Raw genomic sequence first — 15493 nt, 5'->3', positions numbered from 1 at the left:
CCTCCTTTTCTGTCTTCTCTCAACCCTGATGTCAGTCCCGTTTTACAACAGTGGCCCTATGCAATATTTGTCCTTTTGTGACTGAGATATTTCACTCAGCACAATGTCCTCCAGGGTCATCCATTTTGCATATTTCATGAGTTCCTTGTTTTTCAGTGCTGCATAGTATTCCAGTGTGTGAATACACCACAGCTTCTCTAGCCATTCCTTTTTGAGCACTTGCATTGTTTCCACTTCTTTGCTATTATGAACAAAGCAGCAATAAACATGGATGTGCATAAGAATTTAATTTGAAGTGGGTCCACAATCAATACCCATGGTAGCATCATTCAAGAAATCAAAAGATGTTTTTTATTTGGTAAATCTGTTTTCAAGACCCTTGTAAAGTTCTAAAAAACAAGGTCAGTTGTTTGGTTGTGGGGTTTGGTGGGTTTGGTGGTGTTGGGGTTTTTTATTTTTATTTTTATTTTTTATTCATTCATTGTTGTACATTTTCTTCCCTCATCGTCCCTACTCCCTTCCCCAGTCCACATCGCAATGTGCCTCTTAAGGATGTCCTTTTAAAGACTAAGGTGCACCTGCCCCAAGCCGTTGAGAAACCATGGTCTCATACACGTGTATGAGTTAGACAGTGAATACAGAAGGTTGAAGGCACACTGGATGATGGTATTGGCAGTGTTGAACATGCCATGAACTGCCCAAAGAACAAACAAATCTGTCCTGGAGGAAACTCAACCAGGGTGCTCATTAAAGGCAAGGGTGCTTGAATTTGGTCCCACATGCCAGACCCTGGAAAAATATATCATGCTGGGAAATGTCGAGAGTCAGTGAAAGAAAAGAAGACCGTCAACAAGATCAGTTGACACTGAGTGCAACAATGGACTTGAACATGGCAGAGATTATGCGGATGGCTTGGGACAGGCGAGGATCAGTGTGTTGTTCACCAGGTTGCAATGAGTTGTTGTTGACTCACAGCACTTAACAACAACCTGTAGCAAAGTAAGTTAGTTAAACCCTTCACTTAACAGTATCTCAGCTGTCACGACACTACGTAACTGATTGAATAAGTGCTGCAAGTAAACTCTGGTGACTCCGAGCAGGCTTGAAGCACTTCCTCATTACTCACTTTCGTCCTCATTAGGACCAAAGACCACAACTTTCTGTCTGCGTTACATTTCAACATCAAACGCAAGTCCTCCCCCCTGGACCAATAGCAATATCATGGTGAGTGGAAAAAATGCTGAAGTGGTCGAGGATTTAATTTTACTTGAATTGACAGTCAGCACCTTTAGAAGAAGCATCAAGTCAAGAAATCGACACATTGTGCAAATGTGCTGCACAGAAATCCCTTTAAAGCGTTAACAAGCAAAGATGTCACTTTGGAGACTAAGATACACCTGATCCAAGTCATGATACTATCAGTCACCACAGAGACAAGCAGAAACTGTACAATCAGTAAGAGAGGTGGAGGACAAATTGATGCCTTTGAATCAGTGGTATTAGTGAAAAATGCTGAACGTACCATGGACCACAGAAAGAATGAACAAACCTGCCTTGGAAATACAACAAGAATGCTCCTTAGAAGGGAAGATGGCCAGATCGGGTCTCAGGTACTTTATACGTTTCATCAGGGGTGACCAGTCCCTGGAAAGGACATCATGCTGGATAAAGAAGAGGGTGAGCTGAAAGAGGAAGCCCCGTGGAAGACAGCAACACAGTGGTTACAGCGGTGGCCCTGCCACAGCAACAGCTGTAGCATGCTGTCCGGTCAGATACTGCTTCATTCTTTTGTGCGTGTGTTTGCTGAATCAGATCCAGTGTGACAGCAACACGGTCACTAACCAAGCGTGATACCGTGAGTCAGGTGCCGCTCTAACACATACTGCCAGTGTGGAAATGGTTTCAGAGCAGTAACTCGAAACTGTGACATAGTAACTTTCTGTGTGTTAAAGCTACCTGCTTGTGGTATTTACATGATGTTGTTGTTGTTACGTGCCGTTGAGTCGTTTGCGACTCATAGCGACCCTATGTACAACAGCCCTAAACTCTGCTCTATCCTGCGCCAGTCGCACTGCCTCTGACACACCCATCCTGATTAACCCAGTCACTGAATCAGTCCACCTCATAGAGGTGATTGCAAAGACCATGGCCTATATCAGGCGCACCTTAGTCTCCAGAGAGACACCGTTGCTCTTCAGTACTTTAGAGAGGTCCCTAACAGCAGACTTTCCCATCGCAATACGTTTTTTTATTTCCTGGCTGCTGGTGCCAAGAGTGTTGACTGTGGAGCCGAGCAAACTGAATTTATATGATAGCAGCACTAAATAACAAAGGCCTCGTGGGTACGGAGCTGCCCTGCTACCCCAAAGGTCAGCAGATTGAATCCACTTGCTCCTGTCCAGGAGGTTTACAGCTCTGAAAACCCACTGGAGAGTCAGCTGCGGCTTGGTTCTGATTTGACAGCACCTAACAACAGACAATGAAGACAGATGACAGCCTTCCAATGCTGTTGGCCTGGGCTGCGGTACCTCGGTGCTGCTGTGGGCCAGGCAGGTGACTGACAGCTGATGCATCGCATCGTGAAAGGCCCCATCGGAAGTGTGGGCGGGTGCAGATGCGCAGAAGAGCCAGGCCCTGGGAATTGTGTTCTCTTTTTGAAGACCAGTGGTCTCCAGGGTCCAGGGAAATGATGCCTCTAACCTGCTGTGCCTCATAATTACAACTCTTTTGGAGCAAAGGAGCAAGTCAGTTCATTTACCTCATAACTATCACAGGGAGGAAAGTTTGTGTCACTCCAGCTTCCTGATTTCAATGCTATTACAAAGCTGAAAATGAACCGCAGACTAGAATAGCCTGGCGCCCGGGGTGAGGTATTGTCCTTCTTGTTAATCACGGTTCCTGAAATATCTTCTGTCCCTTTGACGCGGGCTCCCCACGCCGCACGCGTTTCCCTCTCATTATTTCTCTCCCGGCTGCCCTTGTTCCCAGCTCTGAGCACCTGTTAGCAGCTCTGGCCCTCCTCCGACCCTGTCACTGGGGCTCTGTCCCTCCTATTGTCCCCGCATTGCCTCTCCACAGGCAGCTCTGCTGGGCCTCAGTGTCCTTCCCTCTGCTGGACAGCTGCCGGGCCTTTGTTCTACAGCGCCCTGCCCCCTTGGAGGGCCCGGGGGCTTGCTTCCCTCCCCTTGACACCACCTCCCACCACCCAGGCTGGGCTCCTTCACAGATGTCTGCTGCCCACTCTCTGAAGGTTCTCCACTCCCAGCCCCCCCCAGGGACTGACTGCCTGACTGCCTGACAGACACTTGTGTCCCTGCAGATTCCGAGGAAGGTGGTGTATGACCAGCTGAATCAGATCCTGGTGTCGGACGCCGCCCTCCCGGAGAACGTCATCCTGGTGAACACTGCCGACTGGCAGGGCCAGGTACCGGGGTAGAGACCATACGGGGAGGAGAGGCCCCATGGTTTGAGCAGCGGCATCAGGGATATTAAGAAAACGTCCCCATCCTGCAGGACCCTATCCTGCCCGCAGCTGAGTCTGGAGCTCTGGGCTGTCACTTACCCTCATTGCATCATTTTGCAAACTGTGGAACCTTAACAATCCTTCGATATGTCCACGCCTCAGTTTCCCTGTGTGTGAAACCGTGGCAGGCTTGCCTTCTCTCTGGGTGGGGTGTGTCCATCAGGCAGAGTGAGGGAATGGAGGAAATTCGAGGGTGACAAGGGCCTGAAAAGGCCAAACTGCCCCTCGGTTCTGTGGAGGCTCCTCACCATGTACCCCCCGTGAGACCCTCATCACTGGTCCCTCACCTCAGGGGCACTTTAGAACCAAACATCCTCTAGGTTCCTGAGCTCCCCTTGCAGTGCCCATGCCTCTGGGGGACTGTGCGTTCCAGGCCTCTGAGGAGCAAGCACCCCTCTGAAGGCTCACCTAGGCCCCTCCCACTCCCCACCACAGTACGTGGCGGAGCTGCTCCAGGACCAGCGGAAGCCTGTCGTGTGCACCTGCTCCACTGTGGAGGTCCAGGCCGTGCTGTCCGCCCTGCTCACCCGCATCCAGCGCTAGTAAGAGCTCGGTGCCTCCTGCCCAGACGACCACTGTGACCACGTCCTCCCACGTGAATCAAACTGACGGAGCCGCCTCGGTGTCAGATCCCACAGCCAGAGTGTGCGGGGAGGCGGGTGTGAGCAGGGACCCTGGAGCTTCAGAGGATCAGGCCCAGGGGTGGAGAGACCCAGGCTGCCTCTTTATCTGGACCCAGATCCTGCAGCTTCATGGCTGGCCTCATCCTCTTCTTAAGCTCAAGAGGCAGAGGTCAAGAGGAGAGCCACGCACCCTGTGTCGGGTGCTGCCCGGTGCTTCACGCCCAGAACCTTCTCAGGCCGAGCGTCAGGGGACTTAGCTGACTCACTCTTCCTCCATAGACAACCCCCCACCCTCTGTGGTCCTGGGCATTTGGCCTGTTCTCTCGTCACTTTGTCCACCTGTTCCTTTCCCCGCTGTGGTTCTGGGAGGGCCACCTCTGAGCGGGGACGTGGAGAGACCCCTGAGCATGGCTCTGCCCTTCCTCCCCAGCTGCAACTGTAATTCGTCCATGCCTCGGCCGGTGAAGGTGGCTGCGGTCGGGGGCCAGAGCTACCTGAGCTCCATCCTCCGCTTCTTCGTCAAGTCGCTGGCCAGCAAGACCTCTGACTGGCTCAGCTACATGCGCTTCCTCATCATTCCCCTCGGTAAAGATGGGGTGGCCTCCTGGAGGCTGGGCGGGTCCCCAGGTCCTGCAACAGGATGGCAAGACTGGGCCTTGGAGGAGATTAGAGATGGCCGGGACCAGGCTGTGCACCGTCACTCCATCATCCCGTGTTTCTCTGCTCCTCCACCCACCAGGTTCTCACCCTGTGGCCAAATACCTGGGCTCAGTGGACAGTAGATACAGCAGCACCTTCCTGGACCCCAGCTGGAGAGACTTGTTCAGCCGCTCGGAGCCCCCTGTGACAGGTGACCCCCACACGCGTGAGGTTGCACAACCCCAGCTTCACTGGAGCCGCCCTGGCCCTGGGCGGAGAAGGAGGGCTAGTGGCCATGTGGCTTCCCCCTCGGTGGCGATCATGTCCCTACCACTGTGCCTGTGTGTGGACTGGGAGACGGGCCCACAATCCTTGGGCTGTGGAGGGTTCTAGTCTCTGTGTATACTCCACTCCTGCCCTTCTGGGAAGAGGAGGGCCATGGCAGGGCAGGCACATAGAGCTGTCACCAAATAGTTTGTTGACAAATGACACTGCCCCACCTCGTCCCTGAAATGGACTGACAGGGTGAGTGTGAGGCCGGAGCGAGTAAATGCTAGCAGGCTTCTCGGAGGAGGTGCCAGCCTAGTGGGCGAGTGGAGTGGAGGGCTCGCTCCTCTAGGTTAAAGGACTCAAGTGGGCAAGAGCAGTGGTTTCCCAGGCCCAGGAGCATGGCCACCCACTGGGAGCTGGGGAGACCCCAGTGCTGTGTGAGGGTGCTCAGTGTGGAGCCCTTTCTCCACCACAGTCCCTTGCCTGCTGGGCTCCAGGGGGGGTGCCCTGGACCAGTGGGTTTGCCACCTGAGAAAATCTGACTCAGCTCCCGGCTTGTCTGCAGAGCAACTGGACGTGGTGGCGCGGGTGATGCAGTACGTCAACGGGGCCAGCGTGACACACCAGCTTCCCGTGGCCGAAGCCATGCTCACCTGCCGTCATAAATTGTAAGTCTGACTCTGGGCAGTCCCCAGAAATGGGGCCAAAGTTGGATGGCTCTTGAGTTATCTTTACTGTTTCGTGTTTTCTTTTAACTCACCCATCTCTTTTCTGAGGAGCCCAGGAGAGTGAGTGTTGAGTGTGAATGTGGGGGTGGGGTGTTTTCGCTGCTTTTCCCGGGCCTTCCTGTCCTTTCTCGCGGCTGCCCCGGCCTCCGTGACTGCTGTGGGCCCCAGGGAGGGTGGATTGCCTCCGCTTGGAGAGCCCCCATATGTATAAGAACATGCCCTCCTCGCCCGAGCTGGGGGGGCAGCTGTGAGCTGTTGGCTCCTCTGAAGCCAAATGGGGTGGAAGCTTGTTTCCCAGCATTCCACGGGCCTGCACAGCCAACAGTAAAGCTTTCCTGTCTCTCCCCAGCCCTGACGAAGACTCCTATCAGAAGTTCATCCCGTTCATCGGAGTGAGTACTCAACCCCCCTTCACCCGTTCCCTTCACTCTCCCACACAGAACCAGAAGTGGGGGTTCATCTAGGACAGTGGTTCACAACCAAAGGTGACTTTACAGCTCCCCCCAACAAAGCATTAGTGGGCCTCAGAAGCTGGTAGTGGCTTGGTGGAGATACCCTGGACAGATGTGGGTGAACTGTCCCTTTCAGTACCTCTTCCCAGAGTCTTGACCTGCTCCCCAGGCTCATCATTTCCCCGCTGCCCATCACCGCCCTCGCCCAGAGCCAGTCAGCAGGCTGGCTGTAGGTTCCTGGGACAGGGCAGCTGCCTCCGGTGGAGGAGAGTATCAAGAAGGTGAGCCTGCCTTCAGGGTCAGATTAGACCATGGAGGTTTCCCTCCCGTCCTGTTACATCAAGGTGCTAGTGGATTTGGAAAATCATTTCACCAAGGCCATGGGATAAAAAGGTGGAGCCCCTTTGATGGCCCTCCTGCTAGGTGCCTGTGCTTTGGTCTTTGTAGAAATGGCAAAGTGGTGTCAGGGGTCCTCTGGCCACAGGGAACAAGTGAAACTCCAGGTCAGCACCAACAGGCTGGCCTCACACTTGCCACCTCTCTCTACTCCTTTTACTACGCAGACCCCAGCCACCCTTCCTCACACTCCCTACTCTCCTGGATTCAGTGATGACACCCGGAACTCAGCACATTTATGACTAGAAGCTTGATTAAGAAGTTGTTGTTGTGGCCCACTGAGTCAGAACCGACCCACAGCCGACCCTCCAGCAGGTTTTCAGAGGCGGTAACTTGCATGGGAAGAGATCGCCCAGCCTTCTCCTAAACAGCAGCAAGTGGGTTTTGAGTTGCTCACCATTGGAATTGGTGGATTTGAACTGCGTGCCTTTGGGATTATAGCACAGTGTCTTAGCACTAGGCCACCAATGCTCCCTTTATCAGGGAGTCACCGGTTACAATTCCAGATCAAGAATCAGATTGCAGTTCTCCAATAAGGACAGCGTCTAAGCTGAACTCACAGGCAGCCTGTCTCGGACCCTTAGCCTCTGAGGGTAGACAGGCCTCTCCTGATGGGGCAGATGTCACACAGCTCGTCAGCTGCACAAGTGCTGGGAGGTGCTTGCTCTCTCCCTTCATGAATTAACACACTAGCTCCTTTGACAGACATGTAGGGGCATGCAGCTTTCCACCTGGTGGGCCAGGAAGCACCCCCAGCTCTCTCCTCCCAGTGTCCTGGTTCTCTGCGCACTGGCCACCATTTCTCACCATCTTCACCTGTTCCAGTCCCTCTCCTCAATCTAGGAAGTGCTCAGGGCAGGGACTGAGTCCAAGGGATGCACGCTTCCCTCTGGATCCTCAGTCTTGGTGGTAGGGAGGCACCCCCTATTTTCCCCTGGGATGGCTCGTTTCAAACCTAGCAGATGGCAAAACGGACCAGTCCTCTGCTTAGGGTTCCATATATCTTATGTGCATAGTGCTACCCTACAGGGGTGTCATTCACCTTTTCATTATTGGCAAGCTGTCTGTTCCTCTTGGTTCTTGGGCAACAAGTACCTCATTTGCATAGATTCACTTAGTCATTTTTTTTAAATTAGTTTTACTTTATGTTGGCTTGCATACAAAATTCATATACATTGTGTTTCGTTTCTATATATTGTTTCACACAATCCTCTATCCACATTCTATTTCCTAGTATCATTCCCATAGATTGTGTTTCATAAAATGCATCACCTTGATTGATACCAGGTCCCTCTGGATCTTTCCTGATTCCCTCAACCCTTCACTCTACCCACGTAACTCTGTGGCCTCAAGATTTCTTCCCTCCTCACCCTCAGCTCCCCTCCTCCCTCCACCTAGTAATTTAGTAGGAATTACAAGACCATAATGAGAAAGGCCACAGCAAAGCAACCTGTTGCCTGGCACCTGAGTCAACTGACAGCTGTAGGGAAGCCTACACTGTAGCCCAGCCCAAGGGGAGCCCAGAGGATGCGGACTGGGCAGCCCATGGGACAAGAGACAGTCTCCCTTTATCACCACAGACGATATAAGAGCTTAGATGCCATTTTAGTCCAGATGAGTGCCCTTCAGAAAGGGAACTTCTCTTTTTCTGTGTTCTCAAAGGTCCATCCTAGCTTTGGGGGCAGGTGAGGGAGCCCTGGCCCCCGCCCACCCTCTTCTGAGCCCATGCACGACCCTCTGCATCATAAAGTTGCTCTTGCTCACACTTTCCATTCAGGCTGGGGTCCCGTCGGGCCCCATCGGTTCTGGCTCCACTTCCACAGCCATGGTCTGAAGCCCCAGCAGCGGTGTGTATGGCCTGGTACAGGCAGCTCGGTTCAGACTTTGGTGGAGCTGTGGGTTTCTGCACGCTGGCCATCCAGCCCGGAGAGAGATCCAAAATAAGAAGGTGCTAACAGCTGCACACAGCGCCAGGGAGTGAAGGGAGAGGAGGCGTGTAACCATGAAGCCCCAGAGGGTCCACATGATTCTCTCTGAGGACCAGTAAGGACATAGGAAATCAGAGCAAACCCCAGTGGAGGCAGGGTAGAGCCTCAGCTCTCCGTGGGGACTGCCTGCAGGAAGGCACCTCGTCTCTCCTCCTCCTGCACCCCAAAGGCGAGCTTTTCTAACCCTCAGCTCTGCTGTTTTCCAGGGGCCTTAGGCCCATCCTTGAACAGGACTTTACCTGTCACTCAAAATCCCACCGCAACCTTCTTGTCTTCTCTAGTACCTTTCTTTCTAGAACCGCTAGGGGGCCCTCTCTGTCCTTTCCAGAATTCTCTATGCAGAATACAGATTTCAGGGAAGCTGAGATCCATCTCAGCCTCACTGCCATGGAGTGGGCAGGAGGGGACTTGGGACCCTCTCCTCCCATGGTCATTTCTCCAGATTACAGGAAGGTCAGAAAGGAGTGTCAGCATCTTGCGCTGATGTCCAGTACAGGTTGCGGGGCAGGCTGGGTAGAAAGCATGGCCCCTCCAGCAGTGATGAACCGTCTGAGGCTTGCTTTCCACAGCTATTCATTTCTCTCTCTAGCCTGAGCAGATGGCCCTGCCAGTGATGACCCTAGAGAAACAAGCTCCCAATGGCCAGGTCTCTCCTGCCTACACGGTGGGCCATGTCCTCCCAGACATCAGGCTCAGATGTCCCTCGCCTCTCTGATAGGAGGCTTCTCTCCACATCCCCTACAGATCTGGACCGCTCTGGATCTGAAAGTGTTTTGCAGCCTAGGGTGAATGCTGTGCACAGAGGAGTAGCTGTTTGCTCCTGACTGGTGAACTGAGAGCACGTCCAGCTGTGACAAGAGGACCTGATACCTGTGTCACTTCATTCTTTCAGGTGGTGAAGGTGGGGCTGGTGGAAGACTCTCCTTCAACAACAGGTGAGCCTGGGGGTGCAGCTCCTGCCCCCTTTGGCATGAGGGTGATGCCTTTGCTTGCTCCCAATGGCCAGGTCTCCCCTGCCTGCATGGTGGGCCGTGTCCTCCCCTGCCCCAGCTTCAGAAGCCTTGGCCTGGCCTGGGAGAACTCGGGTTGGAGCAGGAAGAACTCAGCAGCCTTGGTGCCGTTGGCACAGAGGGGAAGTTTCAGAGCTGGGAGCATGCAGCACCGTCATGGAGGGCACACGGGCAGCTTCCTCCAGCTGACTTTCTGTCCCCTGCCAGGCGATGGGGATGACTCACCTGTAGTCAGTCTGACTGTGCCCTCCACATCGCCACCCTCCAGTTCGGGCCTGAGCCGAGATGCCACAGCCACCCCTCCCTCCTCCCCATCTATGAGCAGCGCCCTCGCCGTCATGGGGTAAGACTCCCATCCACACCTGCCGTTCTGCCTGTCCTGTCCATCAGGGCCTGGACTCCAGTCCTGTTCCCTGCTGCCCACAGCTCTGTCGGCCAGATTTAGAAAGGTGTCTGCTTCACATCCAGACACATGCTTCACCTGACCGCTCTGTGGGGCGAGGCCACTGCCCTGACCTGCCTGTGGCAGAGTTAGAAGGGTTGGATGAGATGGTGTTGGTCAAGAGACCCTCTATGCAAGCAGAGTGCTGGGTACCGCAATGACCGCCGCTGGGGAGCCTGGTCTCAGGGCCCCAGAATCTGGGCTCTGTGCTCAGGGCTTGGGGCTCCAGGCTGCAGAATCCGAGCTCTGGGCTCTGGGCTCCATGCTCAGGGCTCAGGGCTCAGGGCTCTCTGCTTAGGGCTCTGGGCTCCAGGTTACAGAATCTGGACTCGGGCTCTGGGCTCCAGAATCTGGGCTTTGGGCTTCACAGCACAGCATCTGAGCTCCGGCTCTTTCCGCCACATGTACCTAGGCAGGATTCTAAGCTTCCTTTCTGTCTTCTGAGAAAGTAGAGGTGGAGAGGCGAGCGACCTCAGGCTTGTGTAAGGCTTAAATAAGAACATGTGTCCGTCGCCCCGCCAGGGGTGAGGGGTGGGGTAACATTCTCCCGCCCACCGACTAGACAGGCTGGTCACCATGTGAGGCTCTGGGAGCTAGAGCATAGGGTGAATGAGCAGTGTCCACCCATGTCCTCCAGGGCTCGTGTGGACGATGCAGAAGCAACAGGGTCAGACGTGCAGATGTAGTCGTTGGTAGGGGCTGTCGAGTTGGTCCCAGACGGTTGCAGCCCAATGTGTCCTGTACTGTCCGCATCGTCGAGCCTGGTGTTGGAGCCACTTTCCTTGTTGAGGGTCTTCCCTTTTATTGCTGATCGATCCTCTGCGAGCGTGATTTCCTTTTTTAAGAGCTACACACTCCTGACAACAACTCCAAAGTTGTTGCTGTTGTTGTGTGCTGTCGAGTCGACTGTGTGCTCTCAAGTCGACTGTGACACATAGTGACCCTATGAACAACGTCTCTGAATATTGCTCTGTCCTGAGCCAACTTCACTGTCTCTGACACACCAGACCCCATTGCCACAGTCAGTGTGTCAGTCTGTCTCAGCCAGGATCTTACTCTCTTGCACTGACCTACCCTTCCAAGCATGATATCCTTCTCCATGGACTAACCTCCTCCTGACATCACGCCCGAAGTATGTGAGACAGGGCTTCAAAATCCTTGCCTGCAAGGAACAACTTGGTTTCACCCTCTCCAGGACAAACCTGTTTGTTCTCTTGTTGGTCCATGGCATTTCAGTGCTCTTCTCCAGACCACAGCTTAAAGGCATAGATTATTCTGCTCTCATCCTTAGTCATTGTTCAGTTTTTGGATGCACATCAAATGATTAAAAAGACCACGTGTTGGATTAGAAACACCTTTGTCTTTAGACTGACATCATTGCTCTTTAGCAGTCTGCAGAGGTCCTTGACAGCACATATTCCCAATGCAGCCCGTCTTTTCATTTCCTGACTGCTGGTGCCAAGGGTGTTTATTGTAAATCAAGCAAGATGAAATCATTAACAATTTCAATCTTCTCTCAGTCTCTCATGATGCTGCCTGTTGGCCTGGTGGTGAGGGGGTTAGTTTTCTTCATGTTGAAATGCAACCCATATTGAAGGCTGCAGTCCTTGATCTTCTCCAACAAGCATTTCAAGTCATCTTTGCTTTTAGCAAGCAAGGTTGTGTCATTTGCATAATGAAGGCTTTTGAGTCTTCCTCCAATCCTGATGCTACATTCTTCTTTATAGAGTCCAGCCTCTCAAATGATCTGTTCAAGATATAGATTGAAAAGGTACAGAGAAAAGGTACATCCCTGACACACTCCTTTCATGATTTTGAACCATGCAGTGTTTCCTTTGTTCTGTCTGTAAAAGTAATAGGTTTTTACTTGAGCACAATCAAGTATTCTGGATTCGCATTCTGCTCAATGTTAGCCATAATTTATTGTGATCCACACAGTCAAGTGCCTTTGCATAATCAATAAATCACAAAGAGACATCCTTCTGGTACTCTCTGCTTTCAGCGAGATCCATCTGATATCACCAGTAATATCCATAGTATCACAGGCTCTTCTAAACCCAGCCTGTATAATCTTCAGAAAATTTTGCTTACATGTAATGATATTGTTCAGTAATTTCCACATTCTGTTGGATCACTTTTTTGGGGAATGGAATAAATATGGATCTCTTCCAGTCACTTGGCCAGGTTGTTGTCCTCTAGATTTCTTGGAACAACCTGGTAAGCACACTCAGGGCTGCATCTGTTTGTTGAAATATGTCATTTGGTATTCTGTCAATTCCTAGGGCCTTATTTTTTTTTTGCAGTTCTTTCAGAGAAGGTTGAACTTCCTTTATTACCACTGGTTCTTGATCATATGCTGCTTCCTAAAGAAAATGGGGTTGTGTTCATTGTCAAAAAGACCATTTCTAGATCTATCGCAAACTACAGTGTAGTAAATGACAGGATACCATCCACATGCAGACAAGCAACACCTGTTAATACCACTATTATTCAGATACACACTTGCTGAAACTGAGGAGAATCTGAAGCACTTGCTACGGATGGTCAAGGACTATGTCTTCAATATAGATTGAAGCTCAACATCAAGCAAACAAAGATTCTCACCACTGGGCCAATTGGCAGCATCATGATAGATGGAGGAAAGACTGAGGGTGTTAACAATTACAGCTTTCTCGCCTCCACAGTCAACACTCTTGGTACTAGCAGTCAGGAAATCAGAAGCCTTGCACTGGGAAAATCTGCTGTCAGAGACTTCTCCAGAGTGCTGAGAAGCAATGATGTCAGTGTAGAATGTCTAGTCTAGTCTAAAATGTCTAGTGTCAGTCTAGTGTGCCTGATCCAGGCCATGATCTTCACAATAGTTGCTGTGCATCAGGGAGCTGGACAATGACTAAGGATGACAGAAGATGCCTTTAGGTTGTGGTGCTGGAGAAGAGTCTTGACAGCCAAGAAAATAAGTCTGCCTTGAAGAAGGTAAAACCAAGTTTCTCCTTGGAGGCTAAGATTTTTAAGCTCCATCTCACACACTTTGGGCACGTGGCCAGGAGGGACCAGTCCTAGGAGAAGGACATCATGCTTGGAACAGAGGAGGGACAGCACAAGAGAAGACCTCAGATGAGATGGATTGGTGCAGTAACTGAGGCAATGGGGGTAGGGTGTGTCAGAGTCGGTGAGATTGGCTCGGAACAGAGCAGGCTTCAGAACTGCTGTCCATCGGTTTGCTATGAGTCACAGGCAACTCGCCAGCACATACCACAACAGCTAAAGAGGAGAAAATAGAAGACTCTTACCAATTTTTGCAGTATGATATCAATCAAACTTGCAGCCAAGAGTTATTAATAATTGGTGACTAGAATGTAAATGTTGACAACTAGGAAGAAGGACCAGTAGTCAGAAACTATGGGTGTGGTGACAGAAATGAGACTGGAGATAGAAAGAGTTTTGTACAATCAATGATTTATTCATTGCAAATGCCTTTTGTGAAAAACATAAACAGTAAACTAAATAAAACATAAACTATACATATGAGCCTGACCTGATAGACTGCACAAGAATGAGATTGGAAAGAATCATTGGAGAAGCTTCATATCAGCTGTAAAAACCAGGCCAGGTGCTGGCTGTGGAAAAAAACATAAACTACTCATGTGCAAGGGGCAGTCATCAGAATAGAACAAGAAAAAACTGCATTGTTTAAAATCAGGAAAGCAGTGCATTAGGGATGCGTCCAGGCATCCTATCTCCATATCTTTTCAATCTCTATGAAGAACAGATCATTCAGGGAGTTGGTCTTCAGGCGAAGAAGTGTGGCATCAGAATGTGAAGAAGACTTAACAACAATTTGCATTATATAGATGACACACTATTGCTCATTGAAACTGAGGAGGACCTGAAGCATCGGCTGCATAAAGTCAGGGACTGTAGTCTTCAATATGGATTGAAACTCAGCATCAAGAAAACAAAGATGCCCACCAGTGGGCCAATTGACAGCACCGTGATAGATGGAGAAGAGATTGAGCTTGTTAACAATTTCAGCTTGCTCGAGTCCACAACCAATACTCTTGGGAACAGCAGCCAGGAGATCAAAAGACAAATTGGATTAGGAAAAGCTGCTGTCAGGGACTTCTCCAGAGTGCTGAAGAGCAAAGATGTCAGTCTAGAGACTAAGGTGCACCTGATCCAGGCCATGGTCTTTGCAATTACTTGCTGTGCATCAGAGAGCTGGACAGTGACTTAAGGATGACAGAAGAAGAATTGAAGCCTTTGAGTTGTGATGCTGCAGAAGAGTATTGAACATACCATGGACCACCAAGAGAACAAACAGGTTTCTCCTAGAGAGGGTGAAACCAAGTTGCTCTCCAGAGGCAAAGATTTTCAAGCTCCATCTCACGTGTGGCACAGTGACTAACTAACTTCAGTGAAAGGTCGATAGTTTGAACCCAGAAGCTGCTTTGAAGAAGAAAGACGAGGCAGTATGCTCCCCTAAAGATTGTTGTTGTTAAGTGCCATTGAGTCGCAGGCTAGGCTACTCATAGCAACCCTATGAACGAAAGTCCTGGATACCTCCTGTATAACTTTTGTCCTTTCTAAAGATTACAGTCTCAAAAATCCTATGAGCATTTCTGCTGCACCCCTAATAAGGCAGACCTGGCTCAGCATCAGGGAGTTTGACTATTTGTTTTGTTTGGAGACCAGCCCTCACCTCGACCTCCTTTCTCTTCCCACACAAGCCTGTTTCTCAGTGGCACCGCTGACACCAGGCGGAGGGAGATGTCAGATGACTTTTGCAGCCCGTGTACCTATTGTGTCTGACGCCTCCTTTCAAGAAAACTTCAGCCCTTTTCCCCTCAGAGCTAAAATTATCTCTGAGCTAGAAGTGCTGTAAATAAGCGAAAGAGGGGGTCAGCTGCGCTCCCCGAGGCCGCTCCAAGCAGCAGCTCTGCCTCTGCCCCACTTAAGCCAGCCCTGGTGTTGGCCGGCTCTGCTTTCTGTACACATGTGCACACTGCTTCCCCATCCGCTTCCTTCCTCTGCCTCCTCAGTCTCCCAGGACTCATCCCTGTGCCTTGAGCTGCATGGACCTCCCCTGTCCTAGCTTTGTGCTCAGGTCGGCCAGACTCCGCTCAGGAAGAACGACTCTGAGGGTCAGGAAGGAGCAGAACTTGGAAAAAACCTTCCTCTTCATCCAGAGTCCACTCCAGCCTCCCTCCCTCACACTCGGGCTGACTCCCTGGCCTCCTCTTCCACACACTGCCCGGCTCACTCCTCCCCCTCCTCTCCTCACCCCTCCACCCTCTTCTCCTCACCCCTCCTCCACCCTCTTCTCCTCACCCCTCCTCCACCCTCTTCTCCTCACCCCTCCTCTCCTCACCCCTCCTCCACCCTCTTCTCCTCATCCCTCCACCCTCCTCTCTTCACCCTCCTC

The 15493-nt window shown here is 51.4% G+C and overlaps 1 protein-coding gene across 1 annotated transcript in view; it reads left to right on the top strand.

Moving 5' to 3' along the window:
- The window catches only part of PACS1 (phosphofurin acidic cluster sorting protein 1), a 218902-nt gene that overhangs the window by 200513 nt on the left and 2896 nt on the right, over positions 1-15493 (top strand). The window contains exons 14-21 of the mRNA XM_006893304.1: positions 3320-3424; positions 3959-4065; positions 4577-4731; positions 4886-4996; positions 5621-5723; positions 6133-6175; positions 9512-9554; positions 9837-9972. Of these exons, the coding sequence (XP_006893366.1) occupies positions 3320-3424; positions 3959-4065; positions 4577-4731; positions 4886-4996; positions 5621-5723; positions 6133-6175; positions 9512-9554; positions 9837-9972 (803 nt within the window). The remainder of the gene's footprint in view (positions 1-3319; positions 3425-3958; positions 4066-4576; positions 4732-4885; positions 4997-5620; positions 5724-6132; positions 6176-9511; positions 9555-9836; positions 9973-15493) is intronic.

The sequence above is a fragment of the Elephantulus edwardii genome, unplaced genomic scaffold (genome assembly GCF_000299155.1).
Source record: "Elephantulus edwardii isolate Elephantulus edwardi_28Jun2011 unplaced genomic scaffold, EleEdw1.0 scaffold00126, whole genome shotgun sequence".
Classification (NCBI taxonomy): Eukaryota; Metazoa; Chordata; class Mammalia; order Macroscelidea; family Macroscelididae; genus Elephantulus; species Elephantulus edwardii.
This window is presented reverse-complemented; position numbering and strand designations above follow the sequence as displayed.